Here is a 27,634-nt window from a genome sequence, read left to right on the forward strand (position 1 = left end):
GGCAGGGGGCGGGTGCCACAGTTCACAGCCAAAAGAGTGCACGAAAGAGCCAGATCTGGTTACAAAAGAGTGAAGTTGGCAACAGTGATCGGCAGCTACCGCAGCGAGAAAGACCTAGGGGAAATTAGGCATTCTTGAACTTGCGAGCAGACGCTTGGACTATGCCTTCAGAATGTCCTGAAATCAAAGCAATTATCCCGCCCTTCGGAGCTGTCCCTCTTGCTAGCTATTTGTGTTTACCTAAATCAAACCAACTTGTTCACGCCACATGGGTCATCACGGTGACAGTGTTAACCTCGTTGCCTTGTAGCCAAGGGTTCGATACCCGGTGGAGGCACATAGTGGGTTGGATCCGACTTCCAACTGTAAGTCCAGTCCCGATTAGTGTATCTGTGTATAAAGTGGATTTAAAACAGAAACTAAAATTGTTCACGCCACGTAGTGAAAACTCAGTTCAAATTTGTAGTCGACGGATTCGCTGCACATATGCATCCACATTGGATGGACAATATTCTTTCTGCCACTTCCCAAACACCTCAATGGGGGCAGAGTACCATTTCTCTCCCAATACCAACATCCACTCTTAGTTAACAAATTTTTATTTCGGACGTCTACTGAAAAATAAATAACACCAATTCATGCAAGCTTTTTTTACTGTATAACAGCTAGTAAATTTGGTTCAGTAGAAAATCTCAGTGAGACTCCCTGGACACTGACGATTTCATGTCGAAAGAAGAAAAACAAAGCTTTCAGCTCCCTGCGGGGAGGTTGCTTAGAACAAAATGCCGGAGTTAACATATGATTTTGTCTCAAGAAATGAGTAAAGCCTGAATCACACGGGACTGGATTTCCAGTAGGAATGCCCTAGTTGGCGCTGCACTGGCTACAATTTGCTAGTTTTCGCCTCTCACGATAAGGAGTATCAATTTGAAGAATGTTGTAGGAGAAAAAATGCTTTGTGCTTTTATCGAAAATTAAAAAAGAAAGGCATGTACTAGAGATTAGCTCGAGAACAATATGGCAATCAATGCGTATCGAACAAGTTTTTTATTGAACTCGGGTATGAATATTCATACATGAGATTCGCAGGATTCATTTGAAAAAAAAAAAAAAAAAAGTAAATAAATAAATACACTTCACTTGTAATTATAGCCCGACTCTGTGGCCGAGTGGACGTCGACCTCCGTGGCGATGTCGTTAGCAGAGCGCGCTACAACGCCAGGGGTTCTGGGTTCTAGTCCCGGGTAAGGCATGGGTATTTGTGTTCGTCCAGTTGATAAGAAACAAAGAAAAATGTAAGAATTGAAAAGTGTAAAAGTGAGAAAAAGAGTGAATGGTGGGCGATACCTCCGTGTAGGGGGTATTTCCTTTTTAGAAAAAAAAAAGTGGTTAGCACATCGCGCTGCGACGCCAAGGGTCCCGGGTTCGAATCCCGGTCAGGCTTGATTGTTTGTGAATGTCCATTCATCAATTTCATCATTTCATCACTCATCCCCATCTTCGCAAATTAGCCAAGAGGCACAAAACGCGAAGTAAAATAAACTAAATCAAATCAAATCAAAAAACTTGTAATTATAAGGATTTTCATTTTCAGCTAATCATATTTGTCACGTACACATCTCATCGCTTTACATAAATATCTAAATATTAATGAACTGAACACGAATGCACTGCACGTCATCTCGTTGCTTATTTTTTTTTATCGAGAAACTAACAAAAACAGCCAACACTCGGAAACCACAGACAAAAGAATTCTTTGCAAACTCACAGATTATCTTCACATGGCCAAACTTTGCTCTGATTGGCTGTTCCACAGAATCCAGTCGAGGAAAGCCAGTAGCAATTAGAACATGCCCTATTCCTTCAAACCAGTCAAGCAGCCAGCCAGGCAGCCATCACATCCGGGCAGGTAGCCAGTTTAGCGCCAATTTACTGGATCTCCAGTTCCGTGTGATTCGGCCTTTAGAAAAGCTGGTTTTCTTTCAGAGATGTTGCTTATAATCGAATACAGCAGGAAACTCACGACTTTATCTTTAAAAAATGGAAAACAAAAGATAGCTTTTATTCTTTCAAAGAGGTTACTTGGAATAGAACATAGAATGTTGTATTCTTCGCAGGAATCATACTGGTTGCTTACGACAGCCTCAAGCCGTACGAGCAGCTTCTGTTGAAGTGCGGGGCTGTACTTGGCGAGGTGTTCACCAGAAGCAATTTGGTTGGCATCATGTACAACCCTGAGCCTCAAGCTACGGCATCAGGTAATTTGAAACAGGTTAGCCTTTTTACGTGTTTTGTAACTTGGGGATTGTTTATGAAATCATAAGTATAGTCCACGCGTTAACTTCGTTAACGTCGAAGAACTAAAGAAAACGGGCGCCACAAACGTGGGTGGGCATAAATAGCGGGCGAGTTGTTTTCGTCCAATGACACTCAACCTTCAGCAAATGGGCGCAGCTGTAGTTCTGCTCGTCTACTCCACGTGGAAAGATGGTTGTGCGCGGAGGGACAAGGTTGCGTAGAGTAGATGTGTGGCAACATTGTGCAGTGAATTTGATTGTTGCAGCTGGTGGGCGCGCTCCGTCGACTTCAAAGCCAGCCGGTCGTTAACATAGCTAGCGCGTCGACTATACCATGATACATGTATCCGCGTGGAAGTGATGTGATCAGCACTGCGCTCCAGCCGCCTTTGGCCCCTGGGAATGTCAAAACTAGCTTTTTTAAAACATGAATGTTTTCTATTATTATTTCATGTTAATGCCTTTTGATTTTACGATTTTCTTTCACTTTCTTTAATGGTATACATACCTAGTTTGTTGGTAGGGGTTGCATACCCCTAAGCCCAATTTTCTTTTAAAAATGCCAACGTTCTATTGGTAAGTAAAGATAAATAAATAACCCGTGGCTGAACAACCTATGAGGGCCGGGGCCTACCTGCCGACTGCTGGTCTCACTCTCACCTGGCGAGGTAGGCGATCATCGAACCAGTTACGGGGTGACGTGTGGTCAGCACGACTAACTCCAGTCGTGACCAGGTTTTCGTGACCGGGTTACGCTACTCATTCGTATCTCCCCAATTTCCTCCCGATGGTGGGTGGCCACCGGTCCCATACAATGGCCGAAATCTCAGGAGAAAAGTTGTAACGCTTCCCCCAGGAGAAGCTAAATGATGACAGCACGCCACGATGCGGGACGATAACTGAAGATTGAAGTCATAATTTCCTTTTCGAATTTCCAGAGGTGTAAAATGTGGTATTTATGAGAGTGTAAAATGGACTTAAGAGTGTTGTGGTCAAAATAGTACGTACATATTTTCAGCAAATAAATATGTACGAGGGCTGTTCAATAAATAAAGTACCAATGGCCCCATGTTCATATATTTTACTGTTACTTCGTACATAAATAAGTCGATCTCTCTATCATGGAGTAAGCTAACTATTGGAGTTGTTCTTTTAAGAAAGTAGATTTCGAATATTGTACGTTACGTCAATTTATTTTATATTCCAGCGGTGAAAAAGCTGTTCGACATGCGCGTGTGGGGCTGTGGTCACAGTAGCGATTATCGTAATGGAAGGCGTCGCGCTGTGGTGGAAGGTGATAGGAAGCACGCCATCAAGTGCTTCTGTGAAGATGTTGAAGGTAAGATGCCTCAAATGAACGTAGCATACTTGAAATATATTCTTATTAGATGATATAGCATAGCAGTGGTACCGATAGAGCATTTCATTCGGATTGGCTGAAGTATGGATATGCTTGGGTGGTCACTTTTTCTCTATTTGTCTAGCTTTGCTCATGTCTCTATATTTTCCTCTCTCATTCTTCTACTTTGCCTCTCTTCCTTCAACTCAGGCACATATCTAGAAATATATTTCGGGGGGGTCTGAACCAAGTGTCTCATAATAACAATAATAATAATAATTGTTTATTTTAAAGTACTGAGAACAGTTAAAAAAAACAACTTATAAAGCACTATGTCACAAAGAGTAATATAAAAGGATTAGCTCATAATGGTTTTTACAGTAAATATCATCTTATACCTAAAGATAATATTTTAAGGGAAGTCATAGCCAAAATCATCAATTCAGTAGCGTACGCAGGACTTAGTCAAGGGGGGGGTTATTTCTAAAACTTTCTCCAAATTCACATTACCTTTGATTTATTATACTTTAATTAAATAATAATAATCACAATTAATTAATAATACTTATAATTAATTAATTATCTGAATTACTACTAATAATACTACTAATGCCACTACTACTATTATGTAGTAGAGATCTACATAAATATACCATTTATGAAAACAATAGAAAGAAATTACTTTCTAATCATTCAATTTTTATCAAATCCTGGGAGCATTTTTTTGTTTTTGTTTTTTGTCTGGTCAACGAGGTGAGACATTTTAAGGGTGAAAAAAATCCATAAAATAAGAAAATATATTAAAATAAATTGAAATAATTAAAGTATGGAACTCATCCAAGAAGCTGCGGTGGTCTGGTCGGTAGAGCATCTGACAATCACGCGGGAGATCCGGATTCGATTCCCGAAATTGGTTGGAATTTTTCCGGCTTCTTCCCCGCATAAATGTTCCCGATAATTCACATCTGGATTGTCTCACTGTTCTTACCAACAAAACATTTTCCAATAGTTAAGCTTATTGTCGTTTGAATAATTGTCTAGTCAACAAGGTGAGACATTTTAAAGAGAGACATTCAAACGTGCTGCGGTAAATAATACAATGGAAAGGCAGACTTGTGACTGTATTCTTGTCCGCCTAGCCTTTGTCTATACATTAGCCTCTAACAACGAACCAAGAACTTTCTTTAGTTAATTCTCATTGTTCACACAAAAAAAATACATGTTCGTTGAACACTGGCGTACGTAGAGGCATGGCCGATGGTTAGAGGCACATACTTTTGGTAAATAAAAAAGCAAAATTTCAGTATAAAAACAGTCAATTTCGGGTTCAAAAGCTGTAAATAAAATGAAATTTCGCTGTCATAGCGGTGAAAAAGCGGTATATAAAATTACATTTTGGTTTTAAAAATGTGAATATAATCCCAATTGATTTAAAAACTGCACTATTACACAAAATAAACATATCCCTTCTAATAGCACATTAAATCATTACCAGAATATTAAGTTTATTCCTGTATAGAGGAGTCCAATTTTCCTTTACAAATATTTACAGCAAAATTAATCAATTTTCCATGAATTGCATAACACACAGGATACTTCAGACTTCAGAAAGTGTCGCGTCGGTATATAAACGGTAAATTTCGTGTTTAAGAGTCTATTTCGCATTTTGCAGTTCATTTCGCATCATTTCGTGACAAAACAGGGTAGGAAAATGCACCTCACACCTTTCAGAAACCTTTAAGATTAACATTGCAATGTGTTATTTCAAATTTCGTTTTCTTTTTGTCAAAAACGAAATATGAATGCCTCTACCGATGAAGCTACAGCCCCTACCAAAATTGTGAGAAAATCAGAATTTTCAAATAAAAATCCGTTAAGAACTTTAAAAAATCAAAATGTGTAAATACGAAACCTCTTTTAAAGTGAGTCCCGATTACCATTTTTGTCTTTGAATACAATTTTAATAGACTGAAAAGCTCCAAAATTACGAAATATTTTATTATGCATCCTGCCCTCCAAAAAGAAGCCATGTGTTATCCACATTTACTATTCCGGCCCCTCCCCCCCAAAAAAAACAGCGTACGCTAGAGTATTGAACATTGTTGCAACTGAAATACAAAACATTTTATTTCTCTTTTAAATCATAGTTACCCTCATATTTCACTTTAAAGAACTTGTGCTTATTTTCAAGGCATCACTCTGAAAGATGCGTGTGCTTGGAATGCTGTGCTTTTCTCCATGCTACATGGAAATAATAATTCAAATTATTATTATTATTATTAGTGGTAGTAGTAGTAGATGTAGTAATAATAATAGTATTGTCCCAGATCTTTGACTGTGGTAAATTGGCCATTAAAAATTTTTTCCACAGCATTTTTCATAATATTTCACAAGCTCAAGGGGGGGGGTTTAAACCCCGTAACCCCCCCTTGCGTACGCCACTGCATCAATTAATATTTTTATAAATTCACCACCATTTTTCAAATTTAAAGATAATAATGATTTTTTTCTTGTTCTGTATTTAGGAACGTTATATATTATTGTATATATATAAAGTATTCACTATCAATCCTATTTGACAACATGTTTTGTATCAATAAATTAATTTTATATTTCCTTCTTGAGCTCAAGGTTGGCAAGTTAAATATCTCCAACCACTCCACACAATTTAGTGATATGTAACTTTTTCATTTTCATACAAAGCAACCTAATAAATCTAAATTGATTTATAATAATAATGTTTAAATTTAAATAATTATAATTAATTAGAATAGTATTAATTAAAATATTCAAATTAATATTATATTTTATTACATGGATAGGCAAAAAGACGGTCTGAGGGTAGTGATATAACAGCACTTATTCATTATCCAGATTAACGTGTAGTCAAGGTTGGCAAAATGTGTACAACAATAACATAAATAAAGAACAACGTGGCAAGAAAATTAATACCAAATAGATAAGGAATTGATTGTTTATTGAATATCAAAAAAGGATGTTTGATCCAGTTGACGAAATGTTAAGTTCCTGGCAATATTTTATGCATATTGAGATATATAGAATTAAAGCTTACATAAATCTTCTTTTATAGTGTCATTTAAAGTCGTATGATCCTTGCCTTCCAACAAGTTTCCAAAAAAATAACCCTTGATCTATATTTTCATTATATAATTTTAGTTATTTTATTATTTCATTTTTTTCATTGTTTAATTTTAGTGTTTAGTAAGTCTTTCGGGTGAGTCCGGATCCCCTGGACCCCCCTACATACGTCCTTGCTTCAACTGTTTATCTTTTTTTATCTTTCAATCCTTTCCTATGTATGGTCGAGACCCCATTTTGTGATGATGTGGAATTGGCACATACATTACTTTTTTTTTATCTCGTTCCACACATTTAATGGTATGTTGGTTTGAAGGGTTTATAATCAATAAGGCAATTACCACTCACTCACCTTGTTCAGCCGTAAATCCCGTCGTGTCGAATCCAGGTCGATACAATCCACTTGCACACATCATGATCGACAACCGATGATAGTAATGAGAGTGCTCGGAGGTGCATGACCCCCGAGTTGACGCAACGCTCCTGCGAAGTTGGAGCGCACACGCTGAGCAAGGAACTTGTATACGTCACTCTTGCCCAACCGTCTACAATACTTATTTCACGTAAAATTTCATGGAAAAATTCAATGTTCTATTTCAGATAATGCAATCGGCCTTCCGAAATATGCTTATTGCAAACTCCTCAAATTCCGATCTCCCATTTTTCGGGAAACAACTTACGACCTGCTGACCGACGATCAGAAGAGGAGCCTGCATGCCCAATCAGTCCACTTCCTGGACGGGAACACACACAAATGCATCGCCTGCGGGGGACAAGGGGTCGTGCATGTCCCCGTCTACGAGAGGGATAAGGTAGGTTTCGATTAGTTACGTCTGATTGATTCGCTTTTCTTCTGCAATAGCGATTGTCTTTCCTTGAGGCTAATTCAGCGAAAAGTCTTATCATACAATGTTAACTGGATATTATCCATTGTCTAGTGCTTTGAACTGTACTTATTCTAACACTATGTTTCGAGAGAGTATTTTTTCTCTCGTCTTCAGGTGAAATTTATTTTCCTTGTGGTGGGAATCGCACCTACGACAGACCTGTGTTTGTATTACAAATCCTTTGCTCGTACAACCAATTACTCCCAATAGATAATGTCCAATTAACATTAAATAGCCATTACCTTTCTAAAATTACATATTTTCCTCTTTAAATTTATTAGTTGTTAAATTAAAACTGCAGAACTTGGCATGTCTCTTGTGCTGAATATATTACCTAATGCCAGTGGCTTGCATACAATGTAAGCTACCGAGGCATTGCTTCGGAATGCAATATGCAATAACGTAACAATATATTATGTCATTATAATCACACGATTATTCAATAATATCTAGATAAAACCGTTCCATTTCTTCGCTACACATAGAGCAAATACCAGCCCCTGCAGGGAGGTTGAACGGAAGCGAACTCCCTCTCGCATCAGTCCAGCAGTGGCAGGCAGTTGCGCACGCACCTCAAGGTCACGGGCCGTGTGCATGTATTTCTGCTGCAAACGAAGCTAGCATTGGACAGGGAGTGGTTAGTATACTCTATACAGAGACAGTGAGTGTATCGGAGTGAAACCAATGCAACAGTCTCGGATGATGGATGGATGTAATGGAATTCGAACCTGGCGATATTTACGGACTAATGATTTATCACTTGCAACGTGGAATGTCAGGACTTTGTTAAGACCTGGGAAAATGAATGAAGTGTCAAATGAGATATAAAAATTTAGGTATGATCTGGTTGCACTTCAGAAAATTATATGGCAGGCGCAAGGAAGAATTGATAAGCCGGGGTACACATTATTTTATAGTGGACCAGAGAGGAGGACCGGACAATTCGGTGTAGGCTTTATAATAACCAAAAAGATGAGAAAAAGTCTTATGGAATTTGAAGCAATTAATGAAAGGATGTGTAGAATACGGTTGAGAGGAAGATTTAGAAACATAACAATTATAAATGCACATGCGCCTACAGAAGAGAAAGATGAGAACGAGAAAGAAGAGTTCTATGACAATCTGGAACAAGCATGTGGAAAGATCCAAAAGTATGATATGGTAACCGTATTGGGCGACTTTAATGCTCAGATAGGAAAGGACAAGAATGAACAAGGGGTTGCAGGCCGGCATACTCTCCATGCAGAAAACTATGAGAATGGGAACCTTCTTTGCCAGTTTGCTGTCAAGAACAATATGATCATAACAAGTACCTGTTTCGAACATAAAAGAATTCACTTAGGAACATGGAAGGCACCTAACGGAACAATAAGCCAGATTGATCATATACTGGTTAATGCACGTCATGCGTCATCAGTTATTGATGTGAGAAGCTGCAGAGGACCCAATTGTGATAGCGACCACTACCTGGTAAAATTAGTAATGAGGGAAAAATTGATAGCGGTGCAAAGAAACGAGATGGCCAAGAGAGAGAAGTCGAATATGAAAAAAAATGAAAGATGAAGAAGTTTTTAGTTAATATGTAAGTAATGTACAGAGTAAACTGAAGGAGAAAGAGAATAACAGACTTCGAGTGGTTGAGGAAGAATGGGAAATAATAGAAGGAGTGATAAAGGAGGCAGCACAAGAAACTTTTGGAGAAGAGAAAACTAAAAGGAATGAGTGGTTTGATGAAGAGTGCATACAGGTTATAGATGAGAAGAATAAAGTTAGAGAGAGAATGCTACAGAGGGAAACTCGAAGTAATGTTGAGAGGTATAAAGAACTAAGAAGGAAAGCACATAGGGTATGCAAGGAAAAGAAGAATATGATGTATAAAAAGAAGATGCAAGAAATAGAAGAACTAAATCAGCAAAGTGAAATAAGAAAATTCTATAGAGCTATAAATAGAATGAGAATATTATTTGAGCCAAGAATAGAAGTATGTAAAGATAAGAATGGGAAAGTAATTGTAGAAGAGAATCAGATACTCAATAGATGGGCAGAGCACTTTAAAGAGATTTTGAGTAAAGTGGAAGACCAAGAAGAAGAAGAGCAGTACAATAGGAATATACAAAATAGGGATGGTCATGAGGTACAAGTACCTAGCATTGAAGAAGTAGAATTTGTAAAGAAGAAAATGAGTAATAATAGAGTTCCAGGCGAGGATGAAGTGATAATTGAACTTATCAAACTTGCTGGTAACGCATTGTTGACAGCAATACATAGATTGATTGTAATGATATGGGAAAATGAAACAATGCCACATAAATGGAAATCTGGAATACTATGCCCAATTTATAAGAAAGGTGATAAATTGATATGCGGAAATTACAGAGGCATCACACTTCTTAGTGTGGTCTATAAGATCTTGTCAGGATTGATCAGTGAGAGAATAAAATGTTACACAGAAGATATACTGGGAGAGTACCAATGAGGATTTCGCCCTGGCAGAAGCACTACTGATCAGATTTTTATAATTAGACAGATGATGGAAAAGTTTTATGAACATGATGTGGATTTGCATTTTTTATTTGTTGACTTCAGGCAGGCTTTTGACAGTGTTAATCGAAATGAACTGTTTAAGGTACTTGAAGAGTATAATATTCCCCTCAAAATAAAAAGACAAATAAGAATGACTATGAGTGATACTAAGGCACGAGTGAAAGTTTGTAGTAAACTGAGCGAAGAGTTTAAATTCAATACAGGGGTGAAACAAGGGGATGGCCTTTCGGCAGTATTATTTAATCTAGTGTTGCACAAAGTAATGAATGTAGTTGATCAAAAGGGAACCATATTTAGAAAATCCAGTCAAATATGTGCATATGCAGATGATGTTACAATCATTTCTAGAACAATAAGAACACTTAAAGAAATCTATGAGCAAATGGAAAGAGAAGCAATAAAAATAGGGCTCAATGTAAATGAAAAAAGACAAAGTATATGAGAATGTCTAACTCTGAGATCAGAAGAGCACCTCAAGATCTGACAATTGGAGATAATAAGTTTGAGGGAGTTCCTTGTTTTAAATATCTGACAATGGTATATAGTGATAATGATATGAATAAAGTAATAAAGGAAAGAATACAGGCAGGCAATCGTGCATATTTTGCAAATATGCAGTTGTTTAGAAATAGACTGATCACAAGAAATACAAAACTTAAAATTTATAAGACACTGGTACGACCAGTTGTCACTTATGGATCAGATAATTGGACTTTGAAACGGTCAGATGAAAATGCCCTCAGAATATTTGAGAGAAGAATATTAAGAAAGATATATGGACCTGTGAACGAAGATGACAACTGGAGAATAAGATATAATGCAGAGCTATATGATTTAATAAAAGGCCAAGATATAGTGAGATTTGTCAAAGCCCAGAAAATAAAGTGGTTGGGGCATGTGGAGAGAATAATGGAAGACCGGATGCCAAGAAGAATGTTGAAAGGAAAGCTTCACCATGCAAGAAGAAAGGGCAGGCCCCGACTTCGATGGATAGATGACGTCGCTGCAAACTTGCGGATAATGAAAATTAAAGGATGGAGGAGAAGAATTGATGATAGATTGGAATGGAGGCTGATTGTGGAGGAGGCCAAGGCCCACCAAGGGCTGTAGAGCCAGAAAGAGAGAGAGATACAGAAACAGTGAGTGTATCGGAGTGTTTCAAGTAGTATTGTTTTCGCTTTTCCTCAGTTTACGGGTTTGATTTGCATAATTGTATATGAAGGTGTGTGAAGGTATAAGGTAGTATCTAGTAATATAGAACAATGTGTACTATAAAAGAGCTTTTGTCCAAGCCGTTCCCTGCCCGTTCTTTCTCAGAAAAAAAGAGATAATTAAAAATGGACGGCCAACACCAGAACTATCGAACTTTGTTCAAAGGACCAGTAAATTCACTAGACATTTTCTGTGTGTAATATGTATACCAATGTGACTGGTTAGCCGGTAACGCTGAGCTAAATGCGGTATTTTGCTGTTATTGTCTGTTGTTTGGAAAGAAAGAAAAATATTTCAATATCTATTATTTCAATTTAACCTATTATTATCAGTTGTGATTTTTATCAAGGCAAGCCTACCCCTTGATTTACTATTGTTTACTTAAAAATTATATATTCAGTGCTTCGGCTATCTAAATGGCCACCGGACGCCACTGCCTAATGCTCTCTGCGACCTTTCATCGCAATGTAGGTGCTAACGGAAATGTTACTTGAAATGCTTCCGCATGCAGTATTGTCTGCTATATAGAAAGCTTTAAGATTTTTTTAAGTATTTATACTCAAGTGCCAAAAGTCATGGAATATCTACCTAATATCGTGTGGGATATCCTCATATGCGTAGCTAGAACTTTATATTTGCGTGTGCACAAAGAAAAAAAATGAGGTACCTTTTTAATAGCATATTTTGCAACACAATCACTTGGCTCTTTAACTGCACTGATGTTTGTAAAGGAATATAAATTCACTAAGTGACAGTGTTGAAAATTTCTGAATATATGTACTAGTAGAAAAAATCAAATTGCATAGAAATTACACCCACACAAAATGTTCATAAATGTTACAAACAAATTCATCAAAATAAACGTAATCTATAACAAGAGACGTTTGTCAAAAGGTACAATGTTCTTAAACTCATCAATAACTTTATTTATATACATCAATAGACGAAGCTTTTTCCTGTTCCACAAATAGCAAGAGCAGGGCTTCCAATCTATCCTGCTTCTGAGTTGCTCTTAATTTAGTTTTAACTTGGGTAAGCTTGGAGAAAGCTCTCTCTCACACGTGCAGCTTGTGACAGGTATAGAAGAAAAGTGCTGTAGTACAGAGTGGAATGCAGTAAATATCTTCTTTCTCCAATGACATCAAAAAATCGAAAAACTATAGACACTCGTTTCATCAGCGATAATGCACACGTTTGTACCAAGTAATGACATTTTCAACTTCTTACAAAACTGCCGCTTATTTTCTCTCTTATTGAAATATCTGTCTTTAATTCTGTTTGATAAAGCAGCCCATTAGGGTGTGCCTAGGCACACCCGGCACACCCCGTAGCTACGCCTATGGATATCCTTTAGCCCGGCGAAGTGCAGCAACCTGATGTGACATGGACTCTACTAGTCGGCGGAAGTCCCCTGAAGAGATGTTCAGCCATGCAGTCTCGATAGCCGCCCATAATTGTGGTTGTTGCAGGTGCAGGATCTTGTGCACCAATGGATCTTTCCATCATAATATCAAATGTGTTCAACAGTGTTCATATCTGGCGATCTAGGTGGCCAAATTATTCGTTGGAATTGTCCAGAATGCTCCTCAAACAAATCGCGAGCAATCGTGGCCATGTGATATGGCACATTGTCATCATGGAAAATCCCATCGCTGTTAGGGTAGGTTACATGAAGTCCTCGAAGGGCTGCAAATGGTCACCAAGCTGCTGAACATAGCGATTTCCAGTCAATGACTGGTTCAATTTGAGCACTGTGGATCGAGGAATGTTGAATGTCCCATACGCCTAGCTTTAACTATCATTCCAAGTTCAAACTCATAATTCTCACCGTGTAGCCACAATCACGTTAGAAGACGTATCACAAGATTCACAAGAGTACAATTGAAGACCCCGATGCAAGAACCAGGCAGCTCCAAATTATAAAAGTTTTCAGGAGACACGAAATCTGAATAAAATAATGAAATGTCGAATAAGTAAGGGGTATCCACGTACAATAGCTAGAAGCAACAGTAACATACATATTGAAGTGTGCGGTCTCGATAGAAACTGCTGCACGCCGCCGAGTGGCCGAACACTGAACTATAGCCGTTGCAAGAACCAGAATGCTCCAGGAGCTGTCTGCGATCATCCGCCGTCAGAAACGCGCCAGACAACTCCTTTTCTATTCCTATTACGAAACAAATCTGTGGAGCTGTCTGATTCTTGCACCAGCAGATAGAGCATTTTTTCCATGATGGATTACAGCAAAAGAAAACAATTTTGACCAAATGGTGGAGCTGTCTGTTTCTTGCACCGGGGTCTTCAATTGCAAGCACTGATATTTTATATACCTATTACGTGATGCTAGGGTCACGTGAATAATTGCATACTGCTATCCTATGACTTTTAGCACTTGAGTGTTCGTACATAGCATTTATGCTGGCAAAAATGTTAAAGGTAATGTTTCCGTCTAAAGCGGGCTTTAATTTTTAGTGCGATAGACCATGTGAACTGTAATCCAATACAATGGATGTAAGACGTAGAACATCACTGGTCATAAGTAGTAATGTTGCTGTTTTCCAATCGGTCTTGCAGCCCAGGAGATGCGTAGAACCTGACGCCTCCACTGACAGCCTGAAGTCATATTACACCGCATCAGCAGTGCCACACCACGCAGACAATGAACACGACAATTCGGGAATGGGAATCCAAGAATCAGGAACATCTTTAGCGAGCCTCGGTAGGCAGTTGGCAAAGGCTCTGGCAACACCGTGGACTTCTTCCGTCGGTCGTTCCGGAAAGAAGGAAGAAGGCGGTCATCACTGGCTGCTCAAATGGTTCTGGTGGACGAGGAGCGACAGCACGATTCAGATCTTCAACAGGAACGATTCCACCATTTCCATCGCGCCTGTCTTCAAGGATTTCGACTTCAGGAAATGCGAATGCCAGCTCATACTCTCCTGCGTCCACATGCAACTGATAAGTCATTGTCGAGCCGCAGGTGAGTGGATTATCGTTCTCTATTCCTTGACACCAGCGAACTATTGAATTCACAGGGGAAGTGGATACCTTAATTGATAATTCGCAGTGGCTACGGACTCAGATCTAAAGCTCTGCAAACCGACGTTTTCGCCTGCTTGCACCCGCCTGGATGCAGAGTCGAGATTTCTTCCTGCCTGACCGAGTGAGTCAACGAGTACAACCTGTACGACAAGTTTCTACCGTTCCAACCTCACATATCCTAGACAGGACCTGCTATGCCTTCAAAGACCCAAGCAGATTTCTGATAACGAAGTATTTCCCTCCGGGCGTACACTCACGGCGTCGTTCTAATTGCGAACACGTTCTGCCTGAACAGGAATAACCTGGAAGGGCTATGTTATAATTCAGAACACATTTTTCTGTGTTGGGACCTTCAACTTCTTGCACTTCCTTTGTGTTTTTCACGAATTTGGAACATAGAAAATTTGATATAAAAGTCGTCGTCGTGTAAGTACCCATGGAATTTGATTATAAAAGTGTGGCCTATTTTTGTGCGACTAAATACTGCACAATTTATAACTGAAAAAAGCTACGAAATTTTTAATTACATTTGGCAACATGCTCAACGGTGCTCGATTTTGAAGTGAGACATCCATGTTATGCAGTAGATGCAACTTGCACGCAAGTCAAAATGCTTTCATGTAACTTCTTAGTTTGAACACTCCCAGATAACAGGTAAATCTGATAGTCTTCGGAGACCTGTTGACTCACATTCTACACTCTATCCCAGCTTTCTCTTGAGTAGGAGAACGAAAACAAGTCTCTGCGCAAGTAGCGACGCGAGACGACTCCGCCAATGAACACGTCACAGGAACGGGATTGCGTGGAGAAGGGGAGAGCGACTGCAGTTATCAGCCTGCCTTTCCAGCAGTGTGTATCAGTTCGCTCTGTCCACTCAAATTCCTCCACTTTTCTGCCGGAATGCGCGGCCTTCCTCCAGAGATACTGGGGCAGGGTATCCATAGCCAAGTTATACAACGTGCAACATCCGGTTTTCCGCACGTGTTGCATATTATGTCAGGTGCGACTCCTTTTAAGTAAGTATTCCAGGTTTGATGCAGACCTTGGATTGTATCATGTTGCATGGTAGGACGGGGCTTTGAATTAGGCGTGAACGTGAAGACTGTGATGTACAATGTGAGGCAGGTCGTCGTGGACGGGTGGTTATCGTACGAGCTACGAGGTCAAGAGTTATAGGTGCGAAACCTGCTCAAGGCGTGGATGTGCTACTGCGTTTGTCCAATATGTCTTTCTTCCACTTATTTTCATCGTTGCAATAAACTTAGAAATGAAGGAAAGGATAATTTTGCCACCTTAACCAATATCAACATCTTGTTTCGAGCACTGAATAATAGTCACATGAAAGCATGACAGTCCCCAATAGCAATTAACTGTAAAAGAAACCCACAGTTTCTTGTAAAGCAAGTAAAGATACGATACGATACGATACTGTGACTGAGCTATTTTCAAAAATGAAGTTCCGGAACTTACTGCTGAATGTGTTTCCAGAAATTGGTATTATGTTTCTCTTTCAGGCATGTCAGATAAATTAGTCCATTTCCTCTTAGAAGCAGGAGAAGCATCAATTAAAGTCGGTGACAACATTCAAGCATTGGAATTATTGAAAGAAGCTGACCGATTGTTGGAGGTAAGCTATACTATCATTCTACGAATCTCTTTGAAATTGCATCTATTTTGTGCAAGCAACAGTTGCTCTCAACATGATACACTGTATTACCAATGATGACCGGACACCCGTTGGAACGTGCTTGTCTGGAGCTAATCTTGTGTTAGCACGGGGTAGGTCCGCCATTCGGTGTTCTTTGATAGGCTACGATTCAAATAAATGGATTGCAAGTCCGCTTATTTGAAGCAAGTAGTCGCTAACAATTAAATTGGGAGTTCGTTGCTAGGAGGCGAATCAAATAAGCAAACTGAAGTATTTTAGAAGGAGACAAGTTGTACAAAACAATAATCTTAAGAAGTTCATTGTTTGGAAACGACTCAAAGGAAATGAATTGGGAGTCTATTGCAAGGCGCGAGTCGCATTTAACCATTACCTTCGGTGTTATTCCTAGGAAGTCCGCTCATTTGAAAGTAGTAGTCTTTCACAAATAAATATTTGAAACAAGTAGTCGCCAACAATTAAATTGGGTTCGATACCCGGTAGAGGCACAAGTGGTTTGGATTCCACTTTAAACTGTAGGTGCAGTCCCGATTAGCCTTACTGCGCATAAAGTGGACTTAAAACACCAAATCAACTCAACTCAACTATTACAAGGGTCGTTCAAGGTTGACCGGGATTTTCGTACGTAAAAAATCGATGAATAACCGGATCATGATGAAACGTGCGGGTGACGTAATGTATTCCTTCGCGAGTAACTAGCGCCCGGCATGACGTATTTCGCGTATGCGCAGCAGTTGCAGCGAACATGGCGGCAAGCAGTGTGTCTGTGGCTGTGTAGCAGCGGTGTGTAATCAAATTTCTCGTGAAGGAGAAAGTGAAACCAGCTTAGATTTTCAGACGATTGCAAGCACAGTATGGTGAACAAACGATGTCGCGGACAAGAGTGTACGAATGGTGTGAGCAGTTTCGCGAAGGACGGGAGCTGGTGACAAATAAAGCGCATGGACACATTCGCCCGACTGCAGTCACACCAGTGAATATCGCACGTGTTGAGCAAATGATTCTTGAGAACCGGCGAGTAATAGTGCGGGATATTGCTGCCGAGGTGAATATCAGTGTCGGGAGTGTTGAGACAATCATTCACGACCACTTACGCTTCCGCAAAATCTGTGCAGGGTGGGTTCCCCGCCAGCTGACATTCGATCAGAAGTGGACACAGAGGACGGTCTGTGAACAGCTTCTGAATCGGTTTCGAGCAGAAGGTGAAGAATTGTTGCAATCCATCATCACGTGTGATGAAACATGGTTGCACAATTCAACCTCAGAGACCAAAAGACGCAGCATGGAGTGGCGGCATAAAGGTTCCCCGCCCCCCAAGAAAAGCAAAACGCAGCCTTCCGCTGGAAAGATCATGGCAAGTGTCTTCTGGGACATGAAGGGTGTTATCCATGTGGATTGTCTGGACAAAGGGAGCACGATTAATGCCCAGTATTACTCCACATTGTTGAGTGGTGCTGTACGAAAGTCCATTCGCAAGAAAAGACCTGGGATGTTGTCTGGAAATGTCATTCTTCTCCATGACAATGCCCGCCCTCACACGGCCAATGTGACAACAACAACTCTGGCCGACATGCGCTGGGAAGTTCTGCCCCATCCCCCCTACAGTCCGGATTTAGTCCCCAGTGATTATCATTTGTTTGCACCCCTTAAAGACCATCTGGGAGGGAAGAAATTCACGACAGACGAAGCACTGCGGAGCGATGTCCTCCAGTGGCTACGACAACAACCAAGTTCTTTCTACGCCAAGGGAATTCGGGAGCTGCCAGAACGATAGCAACGGTGCCTCGGCGCGCACGGAGAATACTTTGAAAAACTGACATAGTTTGGTGTTTCTTCTGCTACCTATTTCCTCTGCAGAAATAAAAGTCCCGGTCATCCTTGAACGACCCTTGTAAATTGAGAGTTCTTTGATACGAGGCGAATCAAATAACGAATGTGTTGTCCGTAGTGGGAATCGAGCTCTATAAATTGTAATGGACAAAAAACGGCATAAAAGCTGTTAGGTCCAAAAGAAAGGAATGAATGAACGAACGAGGTCTATAAAGAATAGTCTTAACATTTCGTTGCTAAGAAAACGAATCAATGGAATGAATTGGGAGTCTGTTGCTAGGAGAGTTATCTTAAACTATTATCCTCGGTGTCTTGCTAGGAAATGATTCAAATAAATAAATAAATAAATTGCAAATCCACTTGTATGAAACAAGTTTTTTTTAGCAATTAAATAGAGAGTGCGTTGCTAGGAGACGACTCCAATAAGCAAACTCTGGTCTGTTAGTGGGAGACAAGTCCTTCTTCTTTGACCCTGTCAAACAAAAAGCTGTCCACTTTGGCCAACGTTCTCTTGTTCTTTGTATAAAATTACTAGTTTTCACACTTCCTGCGTAAATCCAATGAATTCATGAGAGATACGACACTATTTTGGAAATAAAAACATGATTCTTCTTGTACTTTTGCACAATATGTTCTGTTTAAATTATGGTTTGACATTTACGTCCATATCCATATAGTAAAATCCAAATAAGTGACGGTGATAAATCACATAACAGGGAAGGTAGTGGAATAGGAAATTGAATTTTTAAGCGTATCAAACATTTGTATAATATATCCCTTTGATGTGAAAATTGTACGCATTCCAAAATTAGTTGTACCACATCGGGGTTGTCATTACCACATGTACAGTTCTGATGTTGTGACGTCTATATTCGCTAAGTGAGCTGGTGTGCGTACGTGTCCAGTACGTAATCTATTAACACAAACTACAACCGGTCTTGCAAGGGGGTATTTGTGGAATCATGGATTTCTTGTGTTATATTCCGCGAGCCATCTGTATGTATGGCGTACTATCGATAATTGATCCTTGCACCAAACCTTCCAATGATCCTTGATTTCATTTTTTACTCTAGGTAGTAGATCTGTTAAATGGTATTTGCAGTAAATCCCTTGCACGCTGAGCATACATATCTCTCATTATTTTATTTGGTTAATGTGATGTGCTTTGACATTTGTAAATTGAACGGTTACATTTTTGTATTATGCTTGTTGGGTTAATTCTAAAATCAATATAGTAAAAATAGGTTGACGGCATAGTTGGTGGTAGGGTAATGTCAGGGCTTTAAAACACTTAATGCATCTGTAAGGATGAGTATTTTAATGTAGTTATGTTGCATTGCATAAATTAAGGCGCGGTAGATCGCATAGCATTCTGCTGTAAATATGGTAGTGTCTGGTGGTAGTCTAAATAGTGCGTGATGTTTCACTTCCGGTTCATAAAATGCAAAACACGCGTCCTGATTTTTTTTGGAACCAGTATAACAAAAAATTACTCTGGACATATTTCTCTATGTGGCCATGGTCTGAAAGATGGACATTAGCCTGGGCAAATAGGGGGAAATATAATTTGCATACTGGAGGTAAATGATATGTGAAAGATTATTGATAAGCATCAGGATCTATGCAATAACAATGAGGAAATAGAATTTCCGTTGAGAGGATCTAGTACGTTTGCAATCGCCCACTGGTTTCGGGAGACAAGTTTCATGAAGAATTGTCTTAACAGTTCATTGCTAGGAAACAAATCAAGGGAAAGAATTGGGAGCCTGTTGCTAGGAGACGAGTGGCCTTAAACAATTTTCTACGGTGTTCTTCGGCAGGAAACGATCCAAATAAATGAATTGCAAATCCACTCGTATGAAACAAGTTTCTTTAACAATTAAATATAGAGTGCGTTGATAGGAGACGATTCATACAAGGAAATTGGCGTCTGTTAATTGTAAACAAGTTCTGTAAAGAATTGTCTTAACAGTTCATTGCTAAAAAAGAAATAAACGGAATGAATTGGTTAATTGATTGATTGAATTAAAAGTTTTGGGTGCGTCGGCACTTAAGATCATTTTGCACCCTTCTATGAATACGGGGAAATATCCCCTTATCTAAAATTCTGACTGAAAAAGTTAAAGTCAGGGATGTAAATAGCCCTTTGGGAAAAATTAAAAGTGCAAGGTTGTAAAAAGACCTGCACAAAACAAGCACAACACATTAAAAAGACAGAATGTATTAAAAGCTTACTCACAGACAGTGGAAGAGACCAGCTCTTCGCAAGAATCTAAAATAGGTAGGATAAAACACTGTTGACATCTCCCAACAGGGATGACAAACAGCTGGGAAGATTTAAAGTCTGTCTGAGGATAGCGAAGTCGGCACATTCAATAAGAATATGCCGAACACTTAAAACAACGTTCAAACACGACACATCGGAGGGTCCAGCCATTGCAGCAAGTGACCATGTGTTATACGGCTGTGTCCAATATGTAGTCTGGTAAGAATTACTTCTTCTCGACGAGAGGGGCGGGAAGTGGAACGCCATGCACGTGTGGTGGGCTTCATAGCGTGAAGCTTGTTCCCCGTTTCCGCATTTCACTCAGCTTGCTAAGTGTCAATAAGGCAAGAACGGAACACATTCTGCAGGTCGCTAGCTGGCAACAGGTGGACGAGAACGTTGACGTCTGCATCAGCGGACTTGGCGGCAGCATCGGCTGCTTCGTTCCCCTGTATGCCCACGTGGCTAGGGTCCCCCACAAAAGCGGACATCGTCACTGGCAGACAAGGAATTCCATAATTCTAGACTCGGGAGCACACTGGTGGAATCTGTGCATGCAAGGACTTTCTTCATAAAATGAATATCTGCGAAATCCAATGCCTTTAAGATAGCGTACAGCTCTGCCGTGTAGATGGGGCAGGCAGGGTGTAGGACGAAACTGTGACTTTCAGAGTCCACCACAAAGGCGCATCCTACCGATTCCGCAGATTTGGATCCATCCGTGTAAAACACATTAAAATTGGGGTACTGAGAGCGAAGCTCAAAAACACGCTGTTGGTACTCGATCATTGGCGTTTCTGCCTTTTGGAGAGCAGCAAGGGACAAGTTAATCGCAGGTGCAGGGAACTCCCAAGTTGAGAGAGGCGCCAGGCAGATCACTATCAACACCAAGTGCTTATAGGATCTTGTGTGCACGAACATTTGTGCACGAGGATGTAGTCGGTACATAGTCAGCCTTCTCTCGTCAAAGACTGTATGATACGAAGGATGAGAGGGCATCGAACGAAGATGAAGGTAGTAGTTCAAAATAAGTCGTTGTGTACGAAGAGATAGCGACGACTCAGATGCCTCAACATACAGACTCGCGACTGGACTCGTACGAAATGCACCGGAAAACGAACTAATACCAGCGTGATGAATAGTGTCGAGAAATGGAAGCCGATATGGTCGGGCGGACGAATAGACAACACATCCGTAATCGAGCTTCGACCTGATAAGTGAACGGTACAGTAACGTTTGGTCAGCACCCCAATATGTATGACTTAAAACGCGTAGAAGCTTGAGAACCTTTAGACAGGAGAATTTTAGCTGGCGTAGGTGAGGTAGCCAAGTCAGTTTCGTATCAACGGTGAAACCAATTTTGGAGGACCACTCAACCAAACTGTTTATAGTCAGTTGGAGTTGACGAGAAGCTGACTTGAGATTCCGTGAGTGACAAAATTGTTATTGTTATTGATTTGGTGTTAAGTCCACTTTGTGCCCAGTAAGGCTAATCGGGACTGGACCACTGTGCCAAGTGCCTCCATCGTGTATCCAACCCTGGACACCTTGATTACAAGGCGACGACGACGCTACCACTGCGCCATCGGGGAGGCCATGTAAGTGACAAAATATTGTTTGGTCGTCCACATAGAGAAGTCTATGTACAGGGGCAAGATTGTTTGCCATAACACTATTCACTGCTATGGCAAACATAGTCACACTAAGTACGCTGAACTGCGGGACACCATTCTCCTGTAGATGAATGTCAAAAAAGGAGTTACCAACATGTACGTTGAATTATCGATCTGACAGGAAATTCTGAACAAAGTACGCTATATGGCCACGGACACCCCAAGAGTGGAGCTGCTTGAGGATAGCAAATCATAGGTCTTTTTGAGGTCAAAGAAAACGGCAACCAAATATTCCTTGTTGAGGAAAGCATCCTGAATGTGCGTTTTCAGCTGAGCCAGATGATCGAGCGTGGAACGATTGGAGCGAAATCCACATTGATAGCTGCTTATCAAAGACTTCTCCTCCAAGAACCAGGTGAGGCGCTTGTTGACCATGCGCTCCATCAACTTGCACACACAGCTAGTTAAGGCAATGGGCTTATAACTCAAGACTGCGGTGCGATCTTTACCTAGCTTCAGGATGGGAACAATAATATCCTCTTTCCAGGAAGAGGGGAAAGAATCCTCCAACCAAAGCCTGTTGAAGACCGTCAGAAGGAAATGTTTAGCAGCTGGAGGTAGATGAGGAAGTATCTTGTAGTGGATCCTTTCTACCCCAGGAGCTGTGTTCTTCGAATCCCGAAGCGCTTTATCGAACTCCCATTCCTTGAATGGAGAATTGTAGCGCTCGGTGTTATTGCTTCGGAAAACAAGTTTAGATCGTTCTTGTCGTTTCTTCTCAAGGCGAAAACTTGGCTGGTATTTCTCCGAGCTGGATGCACTGTAGAACTCCATGGCCAAGATATTTGCAATGTCTCCAGAGTTGGTAGCTAACGTGCCGTCATGTTGTAGTGCACTCAGTGGAGGAGTCTATGTACCTCTCTGGATTAGACGTACTTTGGTCCAAACGGCTTTCTCTGCTTCGTCAGAGAAGACAGGTATTGGACCCAGCATGCCTTCTTACTTGCTCAAATGAACTCACCGGCACGGGCACGCTTAATGCGGAACTGCTCAAGGTTCGAGGCAGTGTGGCTTCTGTTGAAACGATCGAGAGCCCGAATCCGGTCCTTGATGGCTGCACTGATCTCCGCAGAACACCACGGGACTGGTGACACTTCGCAGGTCCACTGGGATGTGGGATCGAAGCATGTGCGGCATCAAGGACACGGAAAACGAAGTGGTCAAGGGCGTCGATAGGTGGTAAGTCGACGCACGCTCGATATCAACTTGCAGTGCTCGTTAGAAAACACCCCAGTCAGCTCGACTGAAATGCCAGTGAGGAAGGTGTTCTGTTGATCCCTGAAGATGGTAAAAAACAAGATGTAAAGGAAAATGACCACTCCCACATAGATGGACGCCCCAAGGAATATTTGGAACCAGACTGGGACTGCAAAACGACATATCCAGTGCGGAATACGTCCCACAAGATTCTCTGAAGTATGTGGAAGTACCATCTTTCAGGAGTGTTAACTCGGACACCTCACGGAATTCTTCTAGAATCTGGCCCCGGGGGTCTGTACGAACAGATCCCCATAGACGATGGTACGAATTAAAATCGCCCAAAGGCACCAGAGGGGTATAAAGAGCGCCGATCCTCAAGAGAGAAACGCTCCTCCATTGTTATGTACACACAGCAGATGGTAATCGGTTCCGGTAAATATACTTGAGTATAAGGCGTACTCTATTTGATATCCCTGTCACCTTTGTAAATTCCTCATCCGCGGCTTCGTCCGCTATCATGTCCTCAGGCAGGTACATGCGTACGGTTTAACGGAGACGACGTCTTGCCTCACCATCAGAGATTTTCTCTGTGTCGATCAACCCTCGGATCTTCTTTTCCTCTTGGAAAGTGGGGCAGTCAAGATGCCAGATTGGGTTCTCTCATTTGCAGTAAACGCATTTGGGTCCAGATGAGCATAGCTCTTTCCCATGATCGGGCTCACTGCATTTACCGCATATGGCAGTAGTGGCCTTGCAGGAAGGCTGAGTGGGCCCAAAGTGCTGACATTTGAAGCACCGCATCGTGTTGAGGATGTACGGCCGGACATTCAGGCTGTAATATCCAGCCCGTACCTTACCCGGGAGAGTGGTCGTCTGAAAAGTGGGTATAAGTGAAGGCGTTGGTACGTACAAGTTCTCCGAACTTTCGCGTCTTTATTCGCTGCACTTCGGTGACATGTTGATTTGATAGCTCTTGAAGGATTTCTTCCTTAGTGGCATTCAACAAATCCTAGTGGCAAATGACACCTTGACAGCTGTTCAGTTGACGGTGAGGTTCGACCTGAACAGGAAAGTTGCCCAATGTTCTAAGCTTAAGGAGGTTGTTAGTCTGATGATCTGTACTTGTCTGGATGAGGAGGCTTCCGTTGCGCAGTTTATTGATGTCGGGGACATCACTTCAAGCGGCATAGTCCACTTGTTTTTTGACAAGGAACGGTGACAGGTCCTTTAAAGTTGCAGCTCCATTTTTCTTGGGGTTGGCAGATTCATCGTTACTATCAGTCTTTTCAACAATGCTAATTACAAGGTAACGTGGCACTGACGTGACGTTACTTGCCTGTTCCAATTGATTAATGGGGTTCATGGGCTTCACACGCTTTGGGGGTTTCTCCCGGTTTGAAATGTTTGAGCCCATGTACAGTAAGGTTTTCTAAAGAGGGTTCATAAATTGTCGCCTCAACACGCTCTCCATGCCGAGGAAGGCCTACCCCAAAAATTAAGGCTACGCAAGGACAAAATCTAAATCCCTGCGGCTCTGTTCGCGACTACAACTACCCCTGCAGATGACACTGTCCCATCGGCACGTGCAACAAACACCTTGCGATAGGATTTCTTTTACCGAGATTGTCTCTTCTAGTAGGACCCTTGGTTACAGGGAGGTCAATGGAGATGGAGATGTATGATGAATGAAAGGAAAATATTTAAAAAATCCCTACTAAGCCCCGTTGCCACGTCAAGGCAGTCCCACATGCAGGGGGAATGAACTGGGGGTCTGTGGGTAGGAGACGAGCTATTATCCTCTGTGTTTTTACAACGAAACGATTCAAATAAATGAATTACAATATTTTTTATTTGAAACAAGTGGAAGACTTGCCACTAGATTGGGGTAAATGTCAGCCTGTAGTCGCTTCCATTCCTCCTGCAAAATAGCCAACAGTTCGGTGGTGGTGTTTGTGCGGTTTGGCCTAGATCGCAACCGCCGCTCGTAACTCATCCCACAGATGTTCAGTGGGGTCTAGCTCAGGCATCGGCATTAAGAGTTCTGGGCACCAAAACAAGGGGATCAACTCCATATCATGATTCCACCTCCGCCGAATTTCAGGGTAGCGACAATACATTCCGGTAAGGACATTTGCCACGTCCACACACGTCCATCAGATCGCTACAACATGTAGCGTGATTCGTCACTCGGCAGAATATTTTTCCATTGTTCAAGGGACCATTGGCGACGTTCTTTGCCCCACCGTAATCGACGTGCCGCGTTTCGCGTAGTAATCATTGGTTTATGTGCTGCAGCTCTCCCATGGAAATCCAGTACCATCATCTCTCACTGGATGGTACAGGATCAACGAAGTTACTAATAAGGTGTCTTTTATACAGGGCATATTGATACACATGTAGATTGAATTGCACCTTCTGCAAATATGTGTATAAAGAAAAAAAAACTGCAGGAGTACTAATTGAGGTGAGTGTCCGAGTACTTTCCTATGTACATGTTATTTGCCTATGATCAATATTCTTTGCATTCTCTATCTTTTTCATCTCTTCTCTCTCACTTTTCCTTCTCTTCTCTCCTCTATATATTATTTTCCTTACCCAGCTTCTACTGTCCATTCATCTCATCTCTACTCCCTTCATCTCTTCCACTCTTCTCTCTTTTACTCTATGCTCTTCTCTTCTCTCCTTCCCCTCTCCTGTCTTCTACTCCGCTTGACCCTCTTCCCCCTGAACTTCTTTATTCTGTTCTCCTTTCCACCCTCTCAACCATGTTCTTTTCTCCTCTGCACTCCTTCACTCTACTCTTCTATCCCTTTTTCTAATATCTCCCTTCTACTCATAATTTCCTTTGCTTTTCTATTCCCTCTTCTATACTCTCTCGTCTTTCACCTCCTCTCATCTTCTACATTCTCTGTGCTTTGACCGTTGCTCACCTCCTTTCTCATTCAGGTTTTCCTTTCCTCCTCTCTGATCTCCACACAGTTGGTCTCAAATCATACGTATTTCAACATTCTCCAGATTCTAATACCACCGTCCTTAAGACTGATGCAAGATTGCTTCATCACTTTCTTCTATGTAATATATTTCTACCGGCGTTTTACATTATGCCAATGAATGGTTTATATTGAATCCTCAATTAATTGTCTTAATTGACACTTCGCGCTGCAAAGGCATGTTTTGCGAGTACGAGTCAATGATTCTCATCTGGCTTATGTATTTTCAGGAGGCCAAAGCCGAGATGAATGATGCTTCAACGCGCTCACTCTTGAGGAGTCATAAGCATCTCAAGGGCAGAGCGCATACGCTACTTGGAGCAGCTTATCTGAGCATGGGAAACCTAGACGAGGCAGGAGCATTCTTGCTTAGCGCCCTGAAGCTCTACGGGAAAACGTTCTGGACAAACAAGTGGATGACGAAGGTCCAGCTCTCTGGGGCACAGGCCAGCCAGAAAGTCCGTCGCTATCTACGAAGACACTCGGGAAATTCAGAAGAAGCTGCAATCCGTAATGAGATGGCGCTTACTCTGTCTAACCTGGGTCAGTTGTACATGCTGAGGAAAGAATGGTGCCTCGCCCATCTGTCGGCAGTTCTTGAACTTGACTGCGCTGGGATGTCCGACGAGGATTTCGTCACCCTGTGCACCGCTTACAGGAACGTCATAGAGATATGCTACAAGTACAAGCATATTCAAAACTGCAAGCAGGTGGAGAGGTTAGGACTGAAGCTGTGTCACAGGAAAGTCGAGGACATAAATGCAGACACGGTTCTGGCGATCGGAAGACTCTACAGTGCGATATTTGAGATGAAGCTTCTACGAGGAGAGATCGAAGCAGCCATCAATATTGGCTTCAAGCTGATACAGTTCGGAAACAGGATCCACGTGCAGGACATCAAGCTGTACATGCTTCCTCTGATGGCGCAGGCTCTGATCATGACGCACCGTCTGTCGGAAGCGGTGGACATCTTGAAGCAGCTGTCGTACGCTGCCGACAAGAACAGCGACAGATCTGCCGAAACGTGGTACTACGCTCTCTGTCTCGACATGCGACTCGACACAGGGTTCTCGTTGGAGGATTACGACGCCTGCAGCAAGTTCTCGGATGAGATCAAAGAACAGGAGGCGACGTTTCGGGATGTCGACGCTGAGCGTCGTCTCTTCGTTTCGACATGGCTGCGGTGCGTCAGGAACGAGGAGTGGGTGGACGCCAAGGCTTGTGAGGTCGAGTCTAAGGTCCACCATCTCAACTGCGACGACACTTTCTCGAACACCTTCACCCTCCTGAAGCTTCTGGAGTGCTCGCTTCTGTACCTGGTCAACAAGATCGAGTCCAGGAACTTCCCAGCCTACGCCGTTGCTCTCCGGGAGGCGAATATGTTGTTCAAGGCAACCAAGGCAGCTTGCGAACGGGTGCAGGTTGCAAAGCCAAGGTAAGGACAAGCTATAAACCTAGCCTAACCTATGTTATACTTCTAAATAGGTATTGATCAAATGCATCATAAAAATTAGGATTTTTTCTTAATTAACAATTAGTTTAACACCTATGAAAGATCAAACCCTTTGTTCTTAGCATATCTATTTGGT

The 27,634-nt window shown here is 41.5% G+C and overlaps 1 protein-coding gene across 1 annotated transcript in view; it reads left to right on the forward strand.

Moving 5' to 3' along the window:
* The window catches only part of LOC145979725 (adenylate cyclase type 10-like), a 91,641-nt gene that overhangs the window by 51,997 nt on the left and 12,010 nt on the right, over positions 1-27,634 (forward strand). The window contains exons 16-21 of the mRNA XM_083112705.1: positions 2,118-2,258; positions 3,505-3,636; positions 7,336-7,547; positions 13,953-14,358; positions 15,935-16,047; positions 26,276-27,480. Coding sequence (XP_082968831.1) covers positions 2,118-2,258; positions 3,505-3,636; positions 7,336-7,547; positions 13,953-14,358; positions 15,935-16,047; positions 26,276-27,480 — 2,209 coding nt within the window. The remainder of the gene's footprint in view (positions 1-2,117; positions 2,259-3,504; positions 3,637-7,335; positions 7,548-13,952; positions 14,359-15,934; positions 16,048-26,275; positions 27,481-27,634) is intronic.

This window comes from Lepisma saccharinum, chromosome 26 (assembly GCF_977018435.1).
Source record: "Lepisma saccharinum chromosome 26, izLepSacc3.1, whole genome shotgun sequence".
NCBI lineage: Eukaryota > Metazoa > Arthropoda > Insecta > Zygentoma > Lepismatidae > Lepisma > Lepisma saccharinum.